Below are 19,770 nucleotides of genomic sequence, written 5' to 3' on the forward strand. Positions count from 1 at the left end.
CCCAACTCAGATCAGACACCGGTTAAATAAAAATAGACCTAAAAAAATAAAAATAATAAAGTTACTTGGTATAAAAGCAACGTTTCGAATAGAAGACTTGTGATCTAAATGTCGTTCGATAGCTGTTACTGTCCTAGATAAATTTTTCTCTAAAAATTACTATTTATTTTTATCATTTCTTTACTTGACTACGATCAGCAAAAAAAAAAAAGATGGATTTGATCGTACATCTCTTAAAATTTTTTTTATTATTTTCAACTTTTTTTCAAGCTTAAAAAATTTATTTATTTAAACAGCCGTTTAAATCTTCAGAATTACTTCTCGATCATACGCCGCATAGTTCTTATTGAAGTCTTATTTTTCTTAATAATTCAATTTATAAAAATGTCAGTCAAGAATTCAGCGCTTAAACAAAATGGCTTCATTTCAATGTAATGCGGGAAATGACGTACATAGAGGGCGCGATATTAAGCGCGAAAAATTTAAAAATTCAAAAAAAAAATTTTTTTTAATTGAATAACATTGATAATATTATAAATATTCAATTGTTAATTATTTGTCAATGAATAATTTTTATTAAAATCTCAATTTAAAGAATAATTAGCCAAGAATTAAGCGCTTACATAAAATCACACTTTTTTAATGTTGGTAACACGGGAAATGACGTACATAGATGGCGTTAATAAAAAAAAAAATTTATTTTTTAATTCTCTCAATAAATATCAATAGTCGTGTCGTAAAAATTAATTAATAAGTTTAAGTTAACTTTTTTATGGCACTTAAATAATTAAATGAAAATTAACAAAGATAAAGACATTAATAACAATAAGTAATATAAAGGAGGAAACGGAGCGTTCATATTTTACCAATTGATGGAGTGTGAATGCAGTAGATGTATTTAATTATAAGTAAAGGGTAACAGGTTAGAGGAAATGCCAGCGAAATCCCGAGTTAATTATTTAAATAAAAAAAGTTTTTTGTTTATGTTTATGTTTATGTGTATGTATGATAGTTTGACGAATAAGACCGAGTTTAGCTGGCCGAGCCCACTGCTCAGCAATATACAAGTATATAAGTACATAGCTGAGTACTACACAGCATAAGCATTACAGACGGTAGTGACGGGATGCCGAGTAAAAGTGTGTCGGATTGTATAATCGAACGTGAATAAGCAAAATGTTGCGCCACGACGATTTGGTAACTTTGAGAGACCCCGCTGCCGCTGTGTTCCCATTGCGGATACTATGCCAACAGATATCACTGCGATGCCGCGCATAATCGCGACACATTACCGTAATCGCCTGCTAACAATGTAATGTCAAGAAATATTACCATCTAATTTATATTTAGTTATTTATTTATTTCATGAATTTAGCTCATTGGAAATTTTTCTTCATTCTTCATTCTAATCATTTCAATTATTAGTTTTTTTTTTTTTTTTTTTTTTTTTTTTTTTTTAATTAAAATTTGTCTTCATTCTACTGGAAAATTCTTTATTTTTTTTTTTTTTTAACGTAACATTGAAATTCCATTAGTTAATCTTATCTTTAAAATAGGAACAAACTAATATAAATAGTGTAATAAAAATAAAATAATATGTAATGTGATAAAAAAATACCAGGAAGTAGAACAAAAAATTTAATCACACATTTTACTACGAAATTACGTTTTATTGCTAGCATAGGCTATGTTAAAACTAAATATCCAGAACACTACAATGTGACATAATTACTTAGTCCACATAATTAAAACATTATTTTATGAATTTCCAAATTCATTTTTAAAATTAGAACCTTAAGATAGATTTTTTAATTTTATTAAACAAGTCATATAATTTTTATAGAACTTTATCCGCCTTTAGCTTTTTTGATTCCTCAATTTTTTTGTAAACAAATAAAATTTTGCTAATTTTTTCAATTAATTTGAATTAAATACTAGAAATAATTTTTTAGTTTAGTTTTTTAATTTTTAAATATTAAATTAAAAATGTTCTCTTTGTTTTCAATCATACTTATCATTTAATGAAACAACTGAAGGCTTCAATTAAAAAAAAAAATTATTTTTATTGATAAAAATTTTTTAAATAATTATTTATTAAAATTACAATCTAAATTAATCATAAAGTGTTTTTTTAAAAAGTAATAATTTAAAAAAAAAAATTAGGAGTGAAGGTTTAAAAATTTCCACCGATGGCAGTAGTTTTATTTTCCTCAAAATAAACTTTTCATTAAAATAAATGTTTCCCAACTTTTCTTTCGATTAAGAAAAAAAAAATTTCCACGCCAATTAAAAGAAAATTTTTTACTGTATAATAAAAAAGTAAAAATTTCCAATCTAACATGATATAAAGAAATAACCCGTGATTATAATTAAATAGTTATGGTTATGACGTTGCACGGCCTCAGTGTCAACGTTACGAAATGGCCCTGTGGATTTCACTTTTATGACACTACACTTCTCGATATCGTAAGCGGATTCACTGTCTGGTATAACACCGACGCAATACTTGCCCAAGTAAAGTGTTGGAGTGTTGGAGTGTGTGATGTGATGAATTATCAATTTCATACATATTTTCATGTTATTAATTTATACTTAACTTAATTGCATTAAGAAAAAAGTAATAATGATCAAAATAACAACAACAAAGTTATCTCTCACTTGTTTCAAGGATTTATATCTTATATTTTTAATAATAAAATAAAATAATATCTTTTACCAGCAGAGAGATTATATTTAAAGAGTAAAGCGTTAAATTTAAAAATCCGCGGTAATTTATCGTTCCCGTTAAACGTAAACTACCTCAGCGCGAGTGTTAATGAATTTAATTATTAAGATAATAATATATACTTAAACATAATACCTTGATGATGTTACGCGGAGATCAAGAACGTTTCGGTTGTCCCAGATCAAGTACTCGCGGATATTTTTAAAAGATTGCCATATAATATACGCAAGACCCACGCACGCAATAATGATATAAGCGAATCTATCTTATACATATACATATTATATTATTGTCATTATTCTACGTTATTATATATTTAGAATACAGCTGAGAGATATTTTTCGTATCATACTTATACTCATATTTATGTGCTCAATTATTGATAGTAAGTCTCTGTGTTTGCGGACACACTTTCATTTATTATTTATTTATTATATATTTATCGTACTCTCAAGATTATTTTTTAAAAAGATTCGCATGGTAGGTACAGGACAGCGATGTCATGACGCAAAACGCCGCGGGTATAAATAAAAATTCTATTCGCCGGCGTTACACTATCGTAGTCTAGGTCTAGGTCGGTTATTAGCGCACAGCCGCAACACACTAGTTGTATATTTATGTCCACCTTATCTTACATCCTTCATTATATTTATATTTTTCCATATTTATATTCATATTCATACGCACTTGATCAGTAAATTAGAAATTTTTTTTTTTTTTTAATTTAGAATATCTTAAAGTTAAAATTGATTATTTTGCAAACATTTATTACAAACAAATTTATATTTATTTTTGTTTTGATTTATTTAATTTATGATTCAATTAAAAATTTTTTTGTACTTGTAAAATTATAATATTTAATCCTTTTGTTTTAAGAAGTAATTATTAAATTTAATAATAAAAATATCAAATATTTTTGTTAAGATAAAAACAGAAAAAAATAATAACAGTGAAAAATTAAAAAAATTTCCTTTTACAAATGATAAAATTAAAATTTTTTTTATTTAATCAAAAATAAAAATAAATTTATTGTCAATGACAAAAATAAATACTCTTACCTTACTTTCATTTTATTTACAATTTAATCAGTTGATAACAAATTATTAATAAATTATCATATGATTATTCTAACGCTCCGAATAATTTTTAATAATTCATGAATATTACCAATAAGTGAATTTATTAATTTCATGCTTCCTTTAATCATAATTAACATATGTTTCTGAATATAACTAAATTTAAATTCAATCAAAGAGTTCAATTGTGGCTTAATTAAAAAATTTTTCAACTCTAATTTTTTCTATTTAAATTTGTGTAATCAAAAATATGAAAAAAAATTTTTTATTTTCAAACAAAACTAAATATGTCATAAATAAAAATTTAAATGATATACTTATTAAATAAATTTAACTAAAAAAAATAAAATTTCCACTATTTCCCTTCGTAACTCTTTAAAATAATAAATACATCTGCAAAACGATTGGAAAAAAAAAAAAAAAAAATTACGTTGAATGTTGAACATACAACTAATATAACAAGTACTGGGAAGTTTTAAAATCTGTGCCGAATATTTTCGAAACTAAGCTGGCAAAATAAAAAAGGCTCAGCAAGTGAAAATAGAATTCGACGACCTTCTCGGTCTTAAATAATAAAAGAGTTAAAAAAGTTGATTTTGTTATTTAGTGCATCCTCACTAGCACCAGTACCAGCAGCGTATCCGATGTCTAAGATAACTTCTTTGTGCGTTATACCTAGAAATAAGCGGTCTTGCTCGTATAGGATAATACATGCTACATACTGCACACACTTAATGTGTGTTGATGCACATATGTGTTGTGTGTTGGTTCTTGGTGTGCCGGCGACTGGCGCGTGTCCTTCCTGGGTCTCTGCCCCTGTGCTGCTCTACAACTCACGATGGCATTGTGTATTTGCACTCCACATATTATCGCTACACACATGTGTGAATGTTACATTTGTAGTGCGACAAACATACATACATACTTGCATACATACATACATACATACAGTGGTGTCGTCGGAGAAAAATGCATAGCAAAGCGTTTGAGAGGGACAACGGTTCTCAACTCACACCACTCATTTGTACATATGTGTCTCTCATCATATCATGTGTGCTGATATATATGTTATGTATATGTACATTATATGGTACGGATGATCGATAGTTCTCGATCCGATCGAGAGTGAACGCGGTATACTAACGGAGAACCGCCTGATATCGGTGAAAAATAAAATAAAATAAAATTTTAAATAAAAATAATCTCAATCTCAATTGATAGCGACTGGGAATAAAACCCGCTGTTATTTGTCTCAAGGACTGACGATACTCGTCCCTGTAAGTGTGAATAGAATCAACTTAACCGTCTATTTGCTACATACACTTCGGAAAAAATTAATCTTCCCGGTGGTAATGGTTTCGTGTATACGCTACATTAAGTGTTTTATTTTATTGTGGAAAATTTTTATCAATTTTTTAAAATTTAATCATAGGTTTGTAGTTTTCATTTTTGGTTAAATATTGAAGATAAGAAAAAATTATAAGATATATTTTTTGTAAGAAATTTTATTTTCTACCAAAAGGTCTTTACTAATCTTAACCAATTTTAGGTCTTTACCTATTTCTAATAACTTAGAATTTGAATTTTAAAACTTCAAATATTTTGGAGCCAATCAAAAATTTTAGTTGCTGAAGTTTAAAATTAAAATGTTGACCAAAATATTAAAGATATGGAAAAAAGTAATGAGACTTTTTATAGAAAATTTAATTTTCTACAAAAAAGGTTTCTTATTATTTTTTGGTATTATCGATTTTTGAGCCAGAATTTGAATTTGAAACCTAGGCTTTACAGATAAATGAGAAGTCAGAAATATTTTTTACATACTATAAATAAAAGTTAATAAATAATATTTATGCTTGTTGTTTTTCTGCAATTTATCTTAACTTACCGGTTTATTATTTCTGAAACTCAATAAAAAAACACAAATATATGTACAATTATTTCCTGAAGAGCGATAAGTAGTTAATGACCGAATTCCTCGACGGCAACGCTGAGTGTCACTTTCCTCATTCCATATGTGCATCTGAGGCACACATATATACAGCCAGTGTGTATGAGAACTTCGCGGATGCGGACGCGGAGTAGAGAGAACTACCTACGGGCATACATATACTTGCGCATATTTATACAAATGTGTATCTGTGTGTAACAAAACTAAAAGGATTTTGTGCGTTGAGTACTGGAGAAGCTATACAAAGAAGATCAAAAGCTACTTTTGGATCTAGAAAAAATTTTCAAAAATTTTAAACCTATTACAAGTTTTGTAAATTTAATTTTTAGTTTTACAGTTCAAAAAGCTGGAAAAATTTTTCTGTTAAAATTAGGAAAAAAATTAATAAGCACCTTTTTGTAGAGAATTTAATTTCTTTTAAGAAACAATTGACCGAAATTGAAAAAAAATTTTTTTTCTTATCTCTAATGATAAAAAATATAAGAAGCAATCAAAGAAGATTTGTTCCAAGTTTTAGACTTTAAAAAGTTGTAACTTTTTTCCTGTTAAAATTACGATAATACTCAATGAGTAATTTTTTGAAAAGAATTAAATTTCTTACAAGTATCGATTATTGAAAATTAAAAAAAACATTTTTTTATAAATTTTTTCAAAAAAAAAAAAAACTTAAAAATTTTTGAGCTTAATTTTTTTATATTATAGTAACTTTGAAGCTTTTTAAAAAAATAAAGTGTATAATAGTAAAGCACCCTGCACACATCACATCTATATCTATATATAAAACATGAGTGGTTAGAAGAGGGAGATAAGAGTGTACGGGTAAAGTAGTGTAGAGCAGGAGGTATAGACGATGACCTTGTCGTCGGCAATTCACCCCGTCTGCCCGTTCCCCTAACGCCGCACTCCGCTTCACCGGCAAACTCCGCATCAAATCGAATGCTAGGCAGTGGCAACTGCTTCCCACCACTCCCCGTTCCGCAATCGAGAGCTCTCCGTTCAGTTCACGACTCCCAACTAAACCTTTTTTCGAGTTCCGCCCTTGTATTGCTTGCACGCCACCCCACCGTCGATCGTTAAGATTTACTCTCATTTTTTATTATTTTTTATTTTAATTATATTCGCTTACTTTGTCTCACATCCTCATAGAATAACATTTGTGTGTTCATTTCATTATCAGCTTCTGGATGTGTAGAATAATTTTTTTATTTTAAATATTAACTTAAACTTTGTTTTATCCTCGACTTTTAACCCCGTGCATTTATTTAAAAACCATACTCCCAAAGGCGAATAAAAAATTATAAAATTATTCATTTCCGGTATAATGTATGCTATGTGTGCCTGGGGAACGGATCTGCCGGCTGATGGCTGATGCTTTACTTACTTCATGCTATCCACTTTATTTTACTTTACTTTATGTTACTCTTTTAACCAAATTATTATAAATATATATTTATATATTTATAGCACTCGAGCTCTAACTGGCCATACCATGCTTTCACGGTATTTCCCAACATAAGTTCCGTAATCATTTTTTGTTCAATTTTATTTAAACTGTATAAAAATACGCGGATGTATTTTGTCATTTTTTCCTTGCCGGAACTCATAAATTAAAAAAAAAAAAAAAAACTAAAAAAATTTTATTCGGTTTAAAAAAAAAATTTTAATTTAATATATTGAGTTAATAATTTTCTTAAAATTTATATAAATTTTTTTATTGAAAATTAATAAATTTATTAAAGTAACATTAAACAATTTTTTCTCTTAAGAATGATTTTTTTTTTTTTTTTATTATTGTTCATTTACAAAAAAAGAGTAATGGAAAAATTCCATGACTAAAAACTTAAAATTATCAATGAATCTTAACAAAAAAATTTTTTTGTGTGTCATCAATAATATTTTTAAAAATTTACATAAATTCATTCACTTTGAATGAATTTATTAAATTAATATTCAAAATTTTTTAGATCACAAAAAAATTTTTGGTCTTCGGAAATTTTTTTTTAATGAATGAAGCTATCAAAAGAAAAATGCTTAACTAGAAAGTTAAAAATATCAATGAATACTATCAAAACAAAAATGTTGAGATAAAAAAATTTTTAGTGAGTTAGTAATACATATTGTGTGATGAAAAAAAAAATCATTAATATTAATTAATATTTACAACTTTATCATATCAAAATTCTCAGTACGGTAGTCTAGTTCATATCTCGGAAACGTGTTAATTTAAGTTATTGCTTATCAAAAAATTATCAGGGTCTGATTATTAAATTCACTGATAAATAGAAAAATGTACAAAGCATTCAAAGTAAATCTTAACAAGTAAATAGTTGCAAAAATAAACCAATAGATCAAAAAGTTGAGAAAAAAAGAATTATGGATATAAATAATAAATGAGTTAGTTTTGTTGTTTCTTAAAAAAAATTTCTTTCATCATCACACCACATATATTACATATAATCGTAGTACATATATCTGGTTCTGCATATGAGGGACGGTTAACACTTAACTAGTGCATTATATATTTAGAAACTCGGTATTGGAGTGTAAGATGCACACATCAGAGGAAAGAAAACTTTGCGGAGGAGTTTAATAAGACTTTGCTTAATATTAATATAAGGAAGAGTTATTTTTATTTTGTTGTGAGTTACTGACGCGAGAAATAATAATTTTGACGTCTTAAAAAAAAAAATTATTTTTAACAGTGACAAATCCGAATTTTTTTCATGAACTTTAAGATTAAAAATATATAATTGTCCAAATTATTTTTGAAAAAAATCCACAGAAATTTCAAAAGAACCATAATTGCAATTTTTTGATTTTTTCGCACTAGATTTTAAAATTGAACCAAAACAAGAATAATTACCAAAAATTTATAGAGTTAAAATTAAAATCAAAATTTTACTCTTTGTTAAAATGAATATACTCAATAAATAATATTTTTTTCATAAATATTTATGCGAAGAAAAAAAATAATCTTTTGCAACTTTTATTTATAAATTATCTACTTTACAATTTTTTTTGCTCCAAAACAATTCAAGTCTTCTTAAAAATTTTTTCATTGTAACACAAACATTCATCGATTACTTATTATAATTATAATAGTAATAAAACACTTTTAATTAACTTTTCAACACACAATTTTTTCCTTAATAAAATAAAATGTAATAAACTTGTTAAATGCAGTCTGTCACGTAAGGCTCTACCTACTTTCTTTATTCTCTCACTCTCATTAATTACCTACACACAATAAAAAAAAAAAAAAAAAAAAAAAACCAAGAGGGTATATTATATATACACAGCATTTAAAAAATACATAAAATAATAATAATAAAGTTGGGTCAGACTGGATTGGTGCGACAAACAATGAGAATAGAGGTAAAGAAAATAAAATAAAATAAATATCCCTGACAATAGAATAGAGCAAAACTAAACGGTGTAGTAAGTGATGGCATGTACTGGTATAATATAGCGCTCGCGGCATCTCAGTCTCAGTATGAGTCTGTCTCAGGCGGACCTAGACCTAGACCTAGACAAGGCTCAGACCTAGACCTAGACCTAGACTCGGTGTTATATGTAGACCCATTGAGTTTAGTTTGTCTACTATTATATCTACTATATTAAACACCACACGACAAGTAGTAGGACTAGAAGTAGAAGTAGACGAAGAAGAGTTTTGTCTAGGTGGGGGTATGCCTCTTTGCCTCCACAACACCGTGTGACGTCACCAGTCGCGAGATCTCTGCTAAAGCAAAAGTAACATATATATATTTATATATCTCTTAAGCTAAAAGGAACAAAACCCAGTTAAGATGTTATGTGGATCGTTGCGGCTTATCAACAGAACAGAGACCGAAGAAAGTGAAATCAGTAAAATAAAGATGAAACGCGGAAGACTACGTGCATACGTGCTTTTTTTCTCGTATGTTCACTTGTATTTGCTTTTTATTGTAAAAATAATACCTTGTTTTGCGGGCTTATCACAAATTGCTCTGCGTTTGTATCACTATTTTATTTATTGATAATTTTATTTTATTACTTTCGTGAACAATCGATTAAAAAAAATTAGGTAAATACTAAATTTTTATTATTCTTTTTATAGTTAATTAGAGGAATTATATTGAAGGAAAATTTTTATTTTTGAATGAAATATTGAAGATATAAAAAAAACGTAGAATATTTTTTTTATAAAAAATTTAACTCTCCAAAAAAAAAATTTCTCCATCAATTTTACTTTTTTGTCTCTTATTATCCTATCAGAATTTCAATTTTTAAATTCTAAATATTTTGGAGTAATAAAAAATTTTATTTTTTTAACTTTAAAGACAAAATTTTAACTAAATTATTGAAGTTACAGAAAAATGATAAGAAACCTTTTTTGTAGGAAATAAAAAAATTCCTTATCAATTTTCCCCTATTTAGTATCAACCATAAATCCATAAATCAAAATCAAACTCCAAGAAACATTTTCCTCAATAATTTCTCTATTAGTACATTAATAAAAAACAACTTGCATCACTGTTTTCCATTGAACTTATCAATAAGTTATTTTTATAATTGCTCAGTGATGTGAGTAATCGTAATTATTGTCATAATTATTTATACTCGATTATTTGTTATTAAATTACCAATAACAGAAAAATAAAGAGACAAAAGATAATGGCTGAGATAGAGAACGGGGGATTAAAGTGCAATAGGAAGGTTTAGATGATGAAGGTGCACGACTTGCGGATGGCGGATGCCCAGGAACGGGGATGCGGGTCGTACAACTAAAGCGAGAAAGAATAAGCGCTTTGGTTCTGTTCGTATTGCCGGGATGGGATGGAAGCTACACTATATACTATATACTAACCAGCAGCAGCAGCAGCAGTCCACTGAGACAAAATAAAAGGAAGAAAGAACGGGGATATGTAAGCATATGGTGCATCAGACTAGTGTAGCAAGAGAGTGAGCAGTTGGGAATCGGCGTAGAGCTGAAGAAAGAGAGAGTTAGAGCAAACGGGGGATCAACTAAACCGCGAGAGACAAGGACAGAGCTGTTAAGTTAGTCTGTCGGTCAGTGACTGGCTGACTTTCCCGGCGCAGCTGAAGGTCAACTCTCCCCTTCTCTCATCAACCTCCATCTTTACTTCACTCCCTTCCGTCTCCGGCTCTTCTATGCACCGATGTAACGCTATCATGTATAAAATCCTAAAAGTTTCAACGTTTTTGCTAAAACTCTCCATCAAACTCAAATATATCCCCGATTTTTGCAACATTCGTGTCAATCAACTTATAATTGGTCCTTCTCAGTACTCGCTATTAGTATGGACCTTTAATATTTATGTGTATTGTAAAAAAGTTCCTCGAGACTCCCACCACAATAAAATACATATTTATATTTTATTTTCTCAAAAAATAAACACTCAAGTTATTCTAAGACTTGAGGATAAAGATACCCGCCAACACACACACACACACACACACACACACACGCTCAGACCGCAGACTGGTGAGTTAACTGCTAAATACCCAGCAAAAGCATCCGGGTATTGTCGATATAAATATGCAATCATTTTTTATGTTTTAAAAAATCAAGACGACTGTTTTAATGATAAGACACTCGGTGAAAAATAAAAAAACAAATGGATGCTTCGTTTTAGATTTTTTATGGTTAAATTTTCATTTTAAGTTACTTGAAAAAGGGGTATTTAATAGTTAACTCAAGAAAATTTTGTTTTGACACTTAAAAATTTTTTTTACCGACAGAACGGGCTTTCGTTGCCGCTTTTGGGGTGTATTTCGAAAAAATTCCGCTAGGTGGTGCTTAAGTAGAAACAAAATTGTAGAAAGTTGCCATTTTGATTTATGGTGGCCATTTTGACGAGCATAAAATGATAAAATGATAGAAAATTTCATTTTTTCGTAGTAAAATCGGTTAAAAAATTTATTATAGATCAAAATTGGTTCAATGATTACTTTTTGGTTTGATTTCATGGCAGCGCTTGTCACTTTTTGAATTAAAGTGGCGCTCTGGTGACTCTTTGAAAGACTAATGTCATACTAAGATCAAAAAATTTTTCAAAGAGTTTTAAAATCAAGTAAACTCAACATCTTTTTGATGTAAACTGAACTGTCTATTACGCGGCAGACAATTCAATTAAAACAAAGCTATCTTATAAATATTTTCTTTTATTTCGGAACTTATTGTAATTTTTTTATCCTCGATTCTATTCCGGCAGTCTCTAGAGTTTTTGCGCAGAACCCTTTAAACCCAGATCGAGAATCTTCGCCTTGGTCTGGGTTATAGCAAGATTCTTGGTGTTGATCTCGCGTTGTCTTGCCGGGAAGATGGGAAGATTGCCCTGTCCCTGAAATCTCCACTACACCTTAGATAGTTCTTTCTGGTCTCGGCAGTACAGCGCGATCGTCCCAAAGCTTCTCTTGCCTCTTACATCTCCTGCATAGTACATTTATCGACTAGTCGGATGGTTTCCCCTTCTTGTTCTGCTATACTTGTACTTCCGGTCGCGAGGCTAGCGCAAATTCTCGCAAAATAAACGACCGTCAGTCTTCAGTCTTCCTTTTCTTCACCTTCTTCAACCTTGTTTTTTATAATATACTTTTTTCCCTTTTCTTTCCTTTCATTTTTTACTTCACTCTTTGCTTTTGTCAGACGTAGAACGTATACGCCCCAACTTAATGCCACTCACTCTTACTCGTACTCACACTTGCTCTCGTACTTACACACATGTATTTTTAACCTCCTGATTCCATTACGCGTTTCACATTCGCCTAAACTTCCTGTCATGACTGTCAGGAAGAAAGACTACCGGGTAATTGATCCAATGCAGCTTGCAATTGCCCATTATTTTTCTCGATCTTTAACCTTCAAAACATTTATTATAAAATTGCGAACCTCAAAAAAAATTCTTCATATTTTTTCTCACATTAAATTTCATTTTTTTTTTTTTTTTTTTTTTTAATTAAAAAAAAACAAATAACAAGTACTTGAAAGTAAATTAATACTAAAAAAGTAAAATTATTCAGAAATTTAATTCTCTACAAAAAAAGTTCTTGTCAATTTTTTTCTATATCTTATCAATTATCCAGAATGTGAAAAAAATTATAAAACTTTTTGAGCAAATATTTTTTTTTTCAACAATTTAAACTTCAATTTTCAACTGAAATAATCAAAATACGAAAAAAAGACAAGAATCTTTTTTTGTAAAAAATTTAATTCTCTACAAAAAAGGTTTCTATTAATTTTTCCATAACTCTTGTCATTTATTTAAAATTTTGGTTTCAAAGTTACAAAACTTTCGGAGCAAACAATATTATTTTGATCGTTTTAATTTGAATAGTAAACGCTAAATTTGTTCAAAATATTAAAAATACGAAAAAAAACCTCTTTTACAGGAAATTAAATCCTCTATAAAAAAGTTCTTTGTCAACTTTACCCTATCTCCTACCGATTATCCAGAATTTAAATTCCAAAAATTTTAACCACAAGGGACTATTAAAAAAATTTACGAGTATGTGTACAAAAACCAATTCTAAGCCAGCAAAGCACTTGGAGCGTTCCGTGATAAGCAGAGCAATAGATAACTCTATTAAATTCTATATTTAGCGGTAAATCCGATGGTAATGATGTCGATAATAATAATGACGACGGCGTTGATGATGATGACGACGGCGTTGATGATGATGATGATGATGATAATAACAACGCAGAGTATAGTGAATGATAGCGAGTTCCCGTGGCCTCGGTTTACCTCATCACCGTCACTGATAGTGGTGTAGGTCAGTGAAGCCAGAGACCGTAGACGACTCCCCACCCGAATCCTAGACAACGGTCTACGATTGACTCATCTATGTTACACTACTAATAATGATGATGATAATAATAAGCAGAAGCAAAAGCGAATCCACAATACATATAACTATCCGCTTGTTCATATTGAGTATTCACGTGGAGTGTTGCGCGAAATTTCCTGCATAGCATCTCTAACTCGAATCGAGTCTGTTATATGTTATATATTATGTATATGTATAGTTGTATTCTATACACTAACTCGTTTCTCTGACGCTGACGCTGACGCTCCTGGGGTCTGCAAAAAATAAAAGACCACCACCAACACTACAACATAGCAAGTATAAGTAACTAAATCGAAAGTAAGATGAAGAATAACGAGCCAAGCCAGTATACAGTGTGTAGAGTGTGCTACGGAAAAGTTAAGTGTAATAGTAAGAGAAAAAGATAAAAGCTGAAGCTGAAGCTGAGAAAAAGAAGGGAGACAACAGTCAGTCTTCTTATATTATATATTTTTAGATGATACCACTACTTATACTTCTGACCAAGCACATACACACTCGATACTCGCTGAAGAATTCACCAGGATATCTTGTAGTTTTTTTGGTCTCAGTTGCAGCATCTCTGGTCTCTGGTCTCTGCTCTTCGGGCATACGGGTTTTATTTAATGCCTTTTACTCTACTGGTTAGGTATACACGGATTTTTTACTTTTCGATATTATTTTCCTAAAAATATTGTTTATTCCTGCAATACACCCAATTGCAAGATTATACGCATGTATCATTTACTTGAGAACTTTCAGCTTTAGTTTTGGAGTCCTCAAATTAGAGAGAAGAAATCTTGAAGCGGAAAAAAAAATTTTTGGCATTAATTAAACAGAAAAATTTTTGGACCAAGTGAAATTTATTTAAGCTTGGTTCAAAATTTTTATAATTAATTAATATAAATAATTTAATCAACAGCTTGAAATTACTTTTTTATGAAAGAATATAGTCAAAAATAGGCCAACAAGGCTTCGATAAGCAAATTATAAATTTTTAGAAAAAACTGTAGAAAACATCATCTAATAATTGATTAAAATAATGTTTATTTAATGCAAGTGAAGCTAGTTGTGTTTTTGCTTCTTACAACAATAACAGAGATTGATAATTCTTCTGTTGAAAAATTAATATATTGAATTGTTAATTTTATCAAACAAGAAAATCAAACGCGCTTTTGTCAAAATTTTTATTATTGACAATTTAATTAATCAATATTTTTACAAATTTGACTCATTAATATTTAACTGTTGCTATACACTGAAAAAAAAAAAAAATTAACTTGAATCAAGAAAAAAATTCTTAAACCAAGAAAATAATTTTGAAGAGTTTCATTGTTTTGATTCAAGACCAAAAAATCTTGAATCAAGTAAAATTAACTTAAACCAAGAAAAATTTCTTAGCTTAAGAATTTTTTTACTCAAATCAAGAAGATGAAATTTTTCAAAATTATTTACTTGATTCAAGTTAATTTTTTTTTCTGTGTAGTAACCGTTGCCATAGTAACAGTTGCTATGATAACTGTTGCCAAAGTGGTCACCATAGCAATGAAAACGTTACATCAACTTTTTAATAGAGGATTGGTATTTAGAAATAATTTTTATTTTTTCTGTGTAACAGAAACCGGTAGCGTAATTAAATAAATATTGTCGATATCAAGAAAATATTAAAAGAAATTGAGTAAATTGTCATTTCTTATTTCACGTAAAATATTCTGATTAAAAATTCGACAATATATGTCATACATTTTGGGATTAATGATAAATACTTATCTTAATATCTTATATCAGTGATTTGATTATTATAAACATGATACATATAGCTATTATGCAGATATCTTCACTTCTATTCTTAAACTTTAAGTTCAGAGTATTATATGTAATGATTTCACCTTCATCCTGATATGTGAACATATGTGTATGAGTATGTACTAGTTGGCTCAACTGGTATTAGTATCGGCTCGGAGCTATCATAAAACGCTGTCATTATGCACTAAAACTTGATGGCGTCACCATGCAGCCTTGACTCGGGTCAGTCCTCTATCATACAATATACAACATACAACAATATTATATTGTACAACCAAGTGTAAGATATAAGTAGTATACGTATAAAAGTAGTAGTGTGGTGGGTTTGCTATCCAATCCGTTGACGAGTAGCGCTATTATATGTTGGTATAAACTATTATATGGTAGATAAAAGATGGAAGATGGAAGATGGTGTTTGTCAGTATGTTGCTATGTTGTGTGCAGTCTGTGCAGTCTTTGGAGCAGTGTGATGGTGTGTTGCAGCAGACAGTTCTCTTCGCTCTTTGCTCTTCACGCCCCGCGTGTTTCCCTTCTCACTCGTCATGCTTCTGTACGGTCTCGCTCTTCAGCTCCCACGAGATCACCAATCCTGTTCTTTTCTGTTCTCCATCGAAGTCCATCCTTCGACTATATGTGTTGTATATGCTATATATACTGTAGACCTGCACTGTTAAGACTTTAACTACTTTGTTATTCTTTTATTGGCTATTTCGTTTTTACTTTTACTTTTTATTGAAAGTAAAAATTTTTTTTTTTAGGTTTTAACCGATGTCTGATCTGTTTAAATAAACGATGCATGAATGACTATATTTTATTATTATTATTTAAATTAAAATTTTGACATTTATACTCCAGAATAATTTAAAAAATTTTTTTGGTTAATAATTCAAAAGATTTTTATCATTCTCGAATTAATCAATTATTGTCCGTTAAAAAATTAATTTCAAAATTATGTGGTTTTTTTTTTTAAATTAAAATTACTCTAAAAAATAATTAAAAAAATTATTTTCAAAAATTTGTCATTAATATTTATGGTACAATTTTAGAGTTTCATACTTTTTATTAATATACTAATTTCTTATAAGAAACTATAAAAACTATATCTCTATAATCCAGATTACAATGAGTATAATCTAGATTATAATGAGTATAATCCAGATTATAATGAGTATAATCCAGATATCACTCAGTATAATCTGGAATTTTTTTAGCTACTATCTGAAATTTTTTTTTGCCACAGATATCATTGAGTATAATCTGGAATGATATCCAGTGTCATCTTGTTCTTTCCGTGCATAGAAAGAAAATTTCTTGACTAAAAATAAATTTTATTAACTCGAAAAAAAAAATTTCTTCTTTCAAAATTATTTCAATTTTCATTTAAAATTTTTTGATTCAAGATATTTTTTTTCTTTGGATTCATAAATTAAAAAAAAAAAAAAAAAAAAAAAAAAAACAGAATTGACAAAAAATAAAAAATTTTTTGAATGATAAATCAAAAAATTAAAAAAAAAATATTTTTGATTAGAAAACAAAGAATTGAAAATTATTGATACGAGAATTTTTTCAATTCCTTATAAATAATTAAAATGAGCATTAAATTTATATAAATTATAAAAAATTACAACAAACAATAATTAAATGAAAATTTTTATGTTTACAGTAACGGAGAGTTATAACAGTTATGTTAACTCGATATACGGCGGTAACGGGCAGTTTGCGGCACCCTGCACCCTGAGCCCACCACGAGGACCAGGAGTACCAACGAGCGTGATCCAGGCGGCTACCAGCTCTGTCTCAGACGACCTGTACCTCCTGGAGCTCGGATTCCCTCCGCGCGCCAAGAAAAACAAGCTCAAGAAAGCCCGACAAGGAGATGGTGCCACCGTGAAAAGAAAATCCCGAGAAGGCTCAACGACTTACCTGTGGGAGTTCCTTTTGAAGCTGCTCCAGGACAGAGAATACTGCCCGCGGTACATTAAGTGGACGAATCGCGAGCGAGGTGTCTTCAAGCTGGTCGACAGCAAAGCCGTATCCCGTCTCTGGGGCCTTCACAAGAACAAACCGGACATGAATTACGAGACAATGGGCCGCGCTTTGCGATATTACTACCAACGGGGAATCCTCGCGAAGGTTGACGGGCAGAGGCTTGTTTACCAGTTTGTCGACGTACCAAAAGACATCATCGAGATCGACTGCACAGGAGCGTGAAACAAGGCTTTCTTTCATTTATGATTAATTAATTAATTAATTAACAATAAAGTAATCGATAATCCTCGGATTTTATTATTATTTTTATTAATTTTTTTATAAATTTCAATGTTGAGCTCTTCCTGCCAAATAATGTCTTCTTAGTGACATCTTACTAAAATGTACCCTCTCTGACTCCGTTATTATAAATATTATTATTATTAATATTATTGTTAATTTAAATATTAAAAAATTTGACAATTAATTATTGATACTTTCACAAGCAAGATTTAAAACTTTTAATTGACGTTAGAGCGCAAAAATGTTGAAATTTTAATTGTTTTGGTACTAAATGTTGATAAAAATTTATTGTTTTTTTATAGTACTGGAGTTATCAAGAATTTAAAATTTTATATATATTTTTTTTTTAGAAAAATAAATTTAATTTATTTGTTTTAAAAATACATATATTGAAAATTCTGAGAATTTAAGTTAAAAAATGAAATTTAAAAATTTTTTTAATGAATTTTTGATATTTTTTATTATTATTTATTTGTTAAAATTATATTAAAAAATTTCTGTTGACTCTAGTATCTTTTTTTGTTATTTTTGAATAAAAATGTTGGAGAATAAAAAAAAATTTATGGATAAATGATTTTAAGTCGTACGAAATTATGGTGCTCGTACTGTTGTAATTTTGTGAAGAATAAAGAAAAAAAAAATGAAAAATGCTGGCAATTTACTTAACTGATATAGAATTTTTAAGCGAAATTGTAAATTTATAAAATTCTATAATTATTTATTATTGTCTATTTAATAATTTTATAATATAATAATGATAAAAAAGTCTAAAAAAAATGTAATAAAAATTGTTATCTAATCGGAATAAAAAGAAATTAAAGATTGAACCGGATGAAAAAAACTAAAAAGTGAAAATTAATGAAATGTGGGCTGTGAAATGGTTTAAAATCCTTTTCGGAGGGGTTGTTAGTGTGGACGTATGTAGAAAAATAATAATAAATATTAAATTGTACGAATGAGTGTGTCTAGGGAGCCTTGAGCTCAGGGAGGGTTACACCGTATATTTTTTCAAAAACAAATAATAATATTTAAGAGGTGTAAAGCTGGTGCTGGCTAACTGCAACAGAGGTCCAAGAGTGTTATAAGCAATTTGTTTAATTACGATTCGAAAAAAAGGAAAAAAAAATTATAACTTACGTCTAAAAACAGACAACTAAATTTCTGTAAATATTATATAAAAAAGTAACGAAAAAAAAAAAAAAAAAATTATAAATACAAATTAAATATTTCGTAACTTCTATTAAAATATTATATAATTGTATATGTATATGATATATAATATAAATATATATTGTATGTTATTGTCATTAAAATAGTGAGTGTCGATGTGTCTCTGTGAGATGTATTACACCACATCAGGGATCAAGGACGAGGAAACAAATGAAATACATATATGACTTTTGTGGGTTAAAATTTACCTATTAATATTATTATCATTATTATTATTATTATCATTATCATTATCATTATCATTATCATTATTATTATTATTATTATTATTATTATTATTATTATTATTATTATTATTATTATTATTATTATTATTATTATTATTATTATTATTATTATTATTATTATTATTATTATTATTATTATTATTATTATTATTATTATTATTATTATTATTATTATTATTATTATTATTATTATTATTATTATTATTATTATTATTATTATTATTATTATTATTATTATTATTATTATTGTTATTATTATTACTATTATTATTACTACTATTATTATTATTATTACTATTACTGAATTACTACATAAATATATACATATTGTCACAGTACAATATTTGTACCAATCTCATAATTGACCAATGCTCAGATTAATTGTTTAAATAATAAATTTGCATTAATAATTCAGCGCACATGAAAATAATAATAAAAATAAAAAAAATAGCTTCCATGTTTTTATACCGAAGCCTTCTGTTATAAAATTAGTGCGTTACCCTCTCCCTGATCAACCTGGGACATGTAATATTATAAATATAAATATTAATGAATTAACGATTAATTATTAATAACAGTAACAGTAAATAAATAAATAAAGTTTATTATATTATTTATTCACGCACTGGCGCGCGTTGTGAGCTTTTAAGAATT

The 19,770-nt window shown here is 28.4% G+C and overlaps 1 protein-coding gene across 7 annotated transcripts in view; it reads left to right on the forward strand.

Annotated features, from left to right (window-relative positions):
• Eip74ef (Ecdysone-induced protein E74) overlaps positions 1-18,955 on the forward strand; it is a 103,468-nt gene extending 84,513 nt beyond the window's left edge. For all 7 annotated transcript variants that reach the window (XM_074256632.1, XM_074256637.1, XM_074256636.1 and 4 more), the window contains one exon: positions 17,052-18,955. In XM_074256632.1, coding sequence (XP_074112733.1) covers positions 17,052-17,599 — 548 coding nt within the window. In that variant the 3' untranslated portion in view covers positions 17,600-18,955. The remainder of the gene's footprint in view (positions 1-17,051) is intronic.
• Positions 18,956-19,770: the final 815 nt, after the last annotated feature.

The sequence above is a fragment of the Cotesia typhae genome, unplaced genomic scaffold (assembly GCF_013202065.1).
Source record: "Cotesia typhae breed Kobodo isofemale line unplaced genomic scaffold, CoteBio_Ctyphae scaffold_152, whole genome shotgun sequence".
In the NCBI taxonomy this organism is placed as follows: domain Eukaryota; kingdom Metazoa; phylum Arthropoda; class Insecta; order Hymenoptera; family Braconidae; genus Cotesia; species Cotesia typhae.